General features: G+C 44.0%; 1 protein-coding gene across 1 annotated transcript; it reads right to left on the bottom strand.

Annotated features, from left to right (window-relative positions):
• Positions 1-386: 386 nt before the first annotated feature.
• Positions 387-7,674, bottom strand: map6d1 (MAP6 domain containing 1). Its single transcript, XM_026312672.1, has 3 exons — positions 6,748-7,674; positions 5,575-5,902; positions 387-944 (listed from the first exon to the last, which is right to left on the bottom strand). The coding sequence occupies exons 1-3, from the start codon at positions 7,269-7,271 to the stop codon at positions 867-869; spliced, it is 930 nt and encodes a 309-aa protein (XP_026168457.1). The 5' UTR covers positions 7,272-7,674; the 3' UTR covers positions 387-866.
• Between the last annotated feature and the right edge of the window lie 612 nt (positions 7,675-8,286).

Raw genomic sequence — 8,286 nt, 5'->3', positions numbered from 1 at the left:
TAGAGCTGCATTAAGTATGGAACTGGAGCTAAGCGGTAATTAGCCGTAGCTAATTAGCTTAGCATAAAGAAACACAAATACTGTTCTGTTCTCTGTTCTAATGCAAACATATGACATAAAAAGCCTGTAAAACATTCGTGCGCAATTGTAAAAACCATGGGGTGTAAAAAGTAGTTAACTGCGATCAGAATCCCCTACAATACTAACACGGCCCAGAGCAGCATCATACTATTGAAAAATCCAGCCAAGAAAAGAAACATCCGATAGAAAGTGCTAAGAACTTAATATTCCTTTATTGTAATTTCACTTATTTATATATTTTCTATATTTTTGCTTTTTCCCCTAATAATTACAAAATAAGAGACCAAACAATACTTCTTCAAAATAATAAACTAATTAAATACTGAGGAAATAAATAACTTATTCTCAAGCAGATTTCTAGTAACACCAAAGGGCAGCACAGTACTCTAAGCAAACACTTTGTCATTCATTACTGGAGCGGACTCAACATTATTTCTACAGTTAAAGGACAAGTCAGCAGGTGCACACACAAATTCCCACATACAAAACACACAGCAGCCAGTTTCTTGTGCGTTTCTATCTGCAAAAACAAATCTTGTTTTAAAACTATATTGTTACATGCATGCTCGATTTCATAGCAACAGGGAGCAGGGAGGCGTGTAAAAGGGGGGAGGGTGTCTAAACTATCTCGACCTGGGATATGGATGCTGCAGCTTTGCACGGTTCACAACAATACATTCCCTTGCATAGATTCTTGGGTTGTGGAATGAACCGAAAACATTCCCCTGTTGATTCCTTAGAACTGAAACCGATCAAAGTGGAATGGCTGGAAATCGGAGCAGCTGTCAGATGTTGAAGACCCGCGATCCACTTTGAAAGACAGCAGAAGGGTTTGGAGGGAGCTTGGTCCTTACCAGGTGCTCCTGAGACAAGGGAGAGAGAGGGGGGGGGGTTAACAGCAGTTTTTAAGGTGATCAGAGAGATGAAACCAGCAAGGGCAGCATCTGTGACATTCAAACTGGACCCATGAAATGAGAAGAGACTATTTGGGCAGAGCTGTCAAAAAGCATCAGGCCTGCAGTCTGAGGGCTAGAAGCCTGGACCCTATTTCTATTTCCTGTCTAGTCCTGCTCTGTTCTGCTGATGGCAGCTGTTCTCAAAGCCTGACCAGAATCTACCTGGGCTGTGGCAGACAAAGATGTCCTGAGAAATCACCCATATACTGTTCGCTCTAGCGCTTTTTGAGCCTGTCAGTGAAAATGGGTCAACTAGAGTATTTCAATTTAGTTGTATAGCTGTGGAGTGTGGCGGCTTTTATTAGACAATCAGAGCACAAGTCTTTAGAGGGACTGTCAGCTTGCTGTCCCAGCAGCACTTCTAATGTGACTGTGCAGCGCTGTAGGTGGCAATGAAAGCAGCACATGTTCAGCAAGTCAGATCAGTGTGTGTGTGTGCGTGTTCACCTCCTCCCCCCTCACAAACACACACACACACACACACACTGCTCTTTGTAGCAGCCTGCTCTGCCTCTCTCCTAAATTTGATTGGTGCCAGACAAAAGACTGCAACCCGGTGCAACATCGCACTTTAACAGATAATCAATCAAATGGTGCTCACTACCCCCCCACCACCCCATCACCTATCTGTCACATGCATCTGATGTGTCTCCTCAGCTTTTTCCCTACCCGTTGTCTCTTTCTCCTCACTTTTCTTTTTGCCTTTCCCCTGCTCTCATTACAATTCTTTCCTTCCTGCCAGGGCCCTGCCAATTTGGCACAGCATACTTTTCTAAAGTCCTGGGCAGCGTGGGAAAAGAGGTCCAAGTGAAAAAAGAAAAGAGAGAAGAGCAAAACAGAAAAACAGGACAGAAAGCCTGACTTTGGAGAAGAATGAAAGAACAAGATGGGGGGCAAGAGTAGAAAAGAAATAGATGGAACAAAGAAAGGGGGGTTTCAGAAACGTCTGAGGCGCAGTTTTGAAGAGTGAAGGTATTTGTAACATACCTTATTATATTAAGTTACATGAAGACCAATGGACAGTTTGAGACACCCCCCCCCACCCCCCCCACCCCCCCCTCCCCCACTCCAACATATATTTAGAAACAGCACTGAAGGAGACACAGACTGATTAGAGTCTGCAATATTTTGTAGTCATTTCAAATGACGTTCCCTCTCTTTGTAGTTGAGGTACAGTGCAGCTGGGCCTGCTCACAGTAAGGCTGCTTAGTAATCCATCCATAATTCTAACTAAGGAGAGAGAGAAGTGAGAGTAAAGGAGGAATTTTAAGATGTATGGTCCCTGCAGGCAAGCTAAACCTCTTGTATTCAGTTTAAAGCCCCTGTGAGCAGCATTTCCATTCCTGTACCTGTGTATCTGAGTCACTGCCACGTGAAACCACAGCACTGTTATACATCGCATTCAAAACTTAAGCAGAGGTGCCCGTGAGCTCTGAGAGCACAGTCTCAGTTCTAATGCTTCTAATGCTAATGGCCTGATTTTTTTGTCTATATAATCCTCAAGTGTGAATATGGAATCTAAATGTTTGATTATTATGATTTCTGATTGGGAAGGCTCAGATGGAATATTATGGAGGGTGAGATTGACAAATGCACAACTCAACATCCACAAATGTGTAAATGAAGAGTCGTACTCGAAAAAGACGTTTTGTGCACAAAAACTGACAAATGTGAATTTACAAATATGCAGATACAAGTGCAAATTTAGTTTGCACTGCACAAAACCTTATTTAGATTTGTAATCTTAAAATACATGTGTAAATCATAAAAGGAATCTAAATATTTATTGCACTATTTTAATCCTGTAGAATACCCTTAATTGTCAATGAGCGTGAGAAGCCCGGGAAGCTTCACCAACCAGATGTTGCCTATTTTTACAGCTCACAAACAGCACATGAATTGGTTAAAACTCCTTATGTCTTCGATCTCCCAAGTTTTTGAAATCGCTGAAGATTTGAAAATCGTCTAGTGTGTATGCAGCCTAAAGTGACAGTGAACCACCCATTCATTTGTCATAAGAGTTTCCTGCTGAGGTTTCCACTCTGTATGCTAAATGTGTTCCCCGTTCAGCGGTTTTGTCTTGCTCATTCCTGACACACACCGGAGATTAAAGAGTCCATCCTCACAGACCTGTTTGCCTTGTGTTGCGGTTGCCAGGCCTGATTTCTTACGCGCACAGGCACTCACACTGTGCTGAGAGTTCAGGGCAGCATTCATTTAAGCCAGACGAGCCGAGCTCCAGGCCTAGCAGAGGTACATTCCCCCACCTGGCAGCTCACAACCTCTGACTGGGTTTTAAATTAGGTTTGCGAGTTCAGTGAGTTCAGGAAAGTACAGCTCTCTCATTACTAAAAGCATCGGCGTGTCCTAGCTGGTCACTTGTCGGCTGTCTGTCAGAAAATTAGAGATGGCTTTTATCCGTTCAGATGGATTTTATCTGTTATATGGGCGAGCACACAATTTGACAGATTGACTTCAGCAATAATGAAAATTTTGCCTAATTCCTTTAGCATCCAGAGTAGGTTTATTTTGATTTCAGCAGCTTATTTAGGACTTAGCAACTTTTAATGAAAAAACTGTCTTTTCAAACTGATCTGTTCTGCTCCACAGTAAATGAAGAAGAAGCTTTGTCTGCCAGTGATAAGTCAGTTTGCAGTGGTATATGTATTTTACAGAATGGCATCAAAAACTGAGCATGCCCCTGCAGACAAATACCAGCTAAGTGCTGTTACCCAGTGAAATGCAGAGGAGTGGGATGTGTAATGCTTGGTCGGACACCTCTGCAGGGGGCTGGTGAGTCAATAATGCGTTGCCAGTGAGTGGGCCATCGGAGACCGGGGTGGATTATCTAAGATCAACTTGATATACTGCCAGGCTGGTTTGTGTCACATTGGCAGATTGTGGTATGACTGATGAAATGTCTGAAACGCTGTAAAAACTGCACAGTGTAAATGTGTGTGTGTGTGTGTGTGTGTGTGTGTGTGTGTGTGCACATGGACCGTGCGGACGAACACACCACCAGCAACACACCCTTCATTTATGTGTGAACTCTCGCTCCAACTGGGCCATTGTTATTAATAGAGTCTGTGTCCTGCCATTGACATCTCTCACATCGACCTACATCACCATCACACAAGATATTTAGGGACCTAACGGCCCAATGGAGCAGTCGTTATTCAGGAAATTATGCAGATAACCAGAAGGTGCTTTGTTTTTGTCACACTGACGTGTACAGACAGGATGAGACAGAGAAAACACAGCTTTACACCACAAAAACACATTTCCTAATATTCCCCGATGTCTTTGCAGAGTGAGACTGTATTGAAGCATCTGTCGCTGCAAAGTTTGCAAAACAGATAAACCAGCCTGACTCGGTCCAGCCCAGACCTGGCCCAGCTTTTCACTGACAGATGGCAGCAAGTGGTGTGGGTGTGGGAAGAGGGATGGCACTAAACCTCTGGAGATTCCCCAAAACTGTCTCACTTACTGTCACGCAACAGCTGACCTGACCCGAGCGACAGCACCCAGGGAGAGGACAAAGGAAGGGTCGGGTGGTGGGGTGCAGGTGGGGGATATGTCCCATCATCCAGTTCATCCTGCTGTAATCTGGAACAACCTGACTGAACTGATGAGGTCTCAGCTTCCTGAACAAATCCTCTCACCTTGATGCTGTTAGGTTCACATTTCAATCAGACTGTAGTACATCTGTCTCTTTGTGTGCCGGCCTTTCTGTTTCATTATGTCTGGGAGCGCAGATGTGGGGCAAAAAATGTACAATTGTGTGTAGATTTGGGTGATTACTCATCTGTCACTAAGTCATATTCAAGAAAAAGGTTTTTAAACACTGAACGCTAAAAGTTAAAGCAAATTTTTAATATACGCTGAATGACATTTTATGTGGGTTTTCTCATAAAAACAGAAACAGTTTTGAATTTAAAATCTAAAAATTGTTGGCAAAATATGACTTTATTTTGTTTGCATTGCATATGCATTTAAACTGATATACTCACTGACCTTAAATTAATGAAATAAAGAAAGATTTTATATTTGAAAACAAGTTACGTCTAAACAAATACTCATGTTTCACTGTAGCCATCATCAGAAAATCAACACATATGTCTGTTATTCTGGCCAAAATGGATTTGGATGCACAGTTGGAAGAATTACCCTTAACTTCATTGTTTTTATTGAGCGTGTTTCATTCAGGTCAAAGTAATGAATGTAGCCCCAGCGTTGTGTTATCTAACACAGAACATGGCCTGTTTTCAACAGCTGGGTCACTTTGAGCTGCTTAGGGACAGAATGCTGCATCACTTTCTCTGAGACGCCCCGACAGCAGCCGGCCACCAGGGAGAGGAGGGAAGATGACTTTCAGGATTAGCTTGCTGCAGTTTAAACCTGCGATTCTTTCAGTGAACTCTCTGAACCTTCGTCTGTTTCACTAACATGCATTGCATGGCTTTGGTGAATGACTGCCACTGGCTTTTGGTTTAACATTTCATTTGACTATACCATTTGAACAACACAGGTTGCTTACCTCTCCCTTGGCTGTTCCACTGAGCTCAGTCCTCGCAGGCGGGATGATCTGCTGGAGGCTGGAGGGGCTCTGTGAACCTCCAGCCTGCAGGGCAGTGGCGACGGGCTGGGGCACAGCAGCCGGTTGTATGCTGGAGGCAGCAGATGGGATGATCTGCTCCCCCTGATGCAGGCCTGTGGACCTGTGGACCTCCCCACTGTAGGCAGCCTGGTAGCTGGTCTCACACTGGACGTGGGTGGCCTCTGTCCCTGGGCTGGAATACTGAACTGGAGGATTTTTCCTCACACTTTTGGCTGGTCTCACCCCCGTCCATGGCCTGTACTCTTGTCTGGAGGAAGAGAGATGCATGAATAGGCTGACAGATGTGATGCATTGGGCTAAATGTGACTTAAAGAGGCACTTCACAGATTTTAGAGTTCAGGTTCACCTCACTTGTCAAATCAATGCTAAAATATCTTTTGTCACTTTTGTAGGGAGTTTCATAAAGTGAAAATAATCCTGATGTTATCTTGGAATGGGCTTCAGACTTTAAAACATTGAGGATGAAAGTTAAACAGATGTGAGCATTTCTCAGGCCTTGGACACCTTTTGGTGTAGAACCCAGTGTTTCTGGAGCTTGAAATGTCAATATATTTTAAATTCCATCACCCTGTTGTTTCTCTTTTTGTTTTGTTTTGTTTCTCTTATGAAGGCACTAAACTGCCACAATACCCTGTTAAATTCCAGAAATGATTATAATGATACTACCTGGGGGTTTGGCTCAACAGAAAAATCCTATTAACAAGAAAAACATATTTCTGATGTGTAAATAATGTTTTTTTTCCCCCTTTTCCTCTGTTTTAAGGGAGGCGACAGTTTTACATTCTGCCTTTAAAATCCATACAAAATGAATAAACTGTCAAGTCAATATTTCTTGACTTCAAAGAGCCACAAGTCAGAAATGCTGAGAAGCACATACTGCTGCACACACACCTCAAAAAAAAAAAAAAGAAAAACTAAAATATTCATACTGACGCATATACGAGGATGAAATTATTAATGCTGGGTCGACCCTAAAAGTCAGTGAAGTGTTAATAAGAATAACTCTATGCATCAGCACATCAGCAGCCACAGCCGTCCTGAGTGGACAGCGACAGGTGCTGAAAGAAGTGACCAGGACATGTCCCCTTGTACCTGTAGGAGCTGGTTTTGCTCTCCTCCATCACCTGCTGCTCCCCTGCCCTGTGCCCTCTCTCCCCCCGGTGCTCCCCCGCCGGTGCCTGGCCGTGGTAGCTGTTCACCGGGCTGTTGGACACACTGTCCGCCCTGCTGGCCCCGTTATTAATCCAAGGGAAATTCTCCTTCCTGGGAATGGGCCAGGGTTTGAAATCCTGCTTGTACTGGGTAACACTGGGGAAAGGAACCCCGGGAGGGTGGTAGTCCTCCCGGGGCTTGTAGCTGGGCTCCTTCCGTGCCCTGAAAGATCCTCGGGTCCCCGGGCCATTATCTGCGGGCACCTGGGGGGAGCCGGTGGCCCGCTGCTCCGGGGTGGAGTAGTTATTCCCGGGTGCGGAGACCTGTTTGGTGACGGACCGCACCTCCTGCTCGGCGATGTCCGAGTAGTTCTGGATGGTGAGCGGGACGGACAGGTCCGATTTGTCGAACTGGTTCCAGAAGCGAGCCAGGCAGCACACTCTGCTGATGCACGGCCAAGCCATACCCCCACCTGTCAGACTGTCAGGAGGAAGGGGGTCAAAATCAAAGGAAAAGAAGAGAAAACGGCAAAAGAGCAAAGGTTACATTCAGACAGAGTTTCTCCCTCCCTCCCTGTCCGTTTCTGGGAAGCTGAGAGTAGTCAGTGTCCGGGAGTCCATGTCAGCAGCAGAGGAGTGCCAGCAGAGATGAGCCGGTCTGTCGGGGACCGTCAATGAATAGTCCTCTCACGTGGTCTGTGATAGTGCCTCCGGTATGCAGAAAAATCCGTAGCAAATTATTCTCCGCATCTTCTCACCGGATCCCGACTGTCAGGGTGTAAAAATCAAACAAACGTCGCGTTTTTGTTTGTTTTTTGTTTGAGTTTGTTTTTTCCACTCGTTTGAGCGGAGATGTTTTATAGCTTCCCACTTGCCATCACTGAAATGAACGTACCTGAACAGTTTCCAGTATGGTGGAGTTACATAATAATGATGCAGAGTCAGAAAGTAGTCTGGGTTAGTGTCAATCTAATGATTTACCATCGGGGTCATTTGGTTTTTGCCTCAGCACAGTAAGAAATGTGCAGGTGGAAAATAATCCCATTAGTTTGGGCTGAATATCATTAAGCTGCTGACTCACTGTCAGGCTGTCATAGGTTAGAGACACTAGTATTATAACTTACTGCTACTATGACACAACAGAACATCTGCAGGGACAAGGACTATGTGTAGAAAAACTATCTTTAAACCAATTACAAGTTGTGTACAAGAACAATGATCCAAAGAGCTGCCTTCACCTGTGGTTCTGTGTAAATGAGAATATGACTCAGTGTCTTTTTAAAATTAAATTGCTAGAATGCCCCTTTATGCTGTTTAATTTAAAATAATAATAATAATAATAATAACCCTACCACAATACCTAATCATTTGTCCAAAATGTTTTTTTTTTTTTTTTTTTTTGCTATAGGCCTAAATGAGATAATGCATGAAAGACTGTAGGTAGAAAGTGTTTACTGCCCAGGTTTATATATAGAGTTAA

The sequence above is a fragment of the Mastacembelus armatus genome, chromosome 17 (genome assembly GCF_900324485.2).
Source record: "Mastacembelus armatus chromosome 17, fMasArm1.2, whole genome shotgun sequence".
Lineage (NCBI taxonomy): Eukaryota > Metazoa > Chordata > Actinopteri > Synbranchiformes > Mastacembelidae > Mastacembelus > Mastacembelus armatus.
Note: the sequence above shows the minus strand (reverse complement) of the source record. Positions and strands in the feature narration are given on the sequence as shown.

Coding starts and splice junctions, on each gene's coding strand:
- map6d1 (XM_026312672.1), bottom strand. CDS start 7,271: ATGGCTTGGCCGTGCATCAGCAGAGTGTGCTGCCTGGCTCGCTTCTGG. Junction 5,903..6,747: donor AGCAAAACCAGCTCCTACAG/GTACAAGGGGAC, acceptor CTCTTCCTCCAG/ACAAGAGTACAGGCCATGGA. Junction 945..5,574: donor GTGGAACAGCCAAGGGAGAG/GTAAGCAACCTG, acceptor CCCTTGTCTCAG/GAGCACCTGGTAAGGACCAA.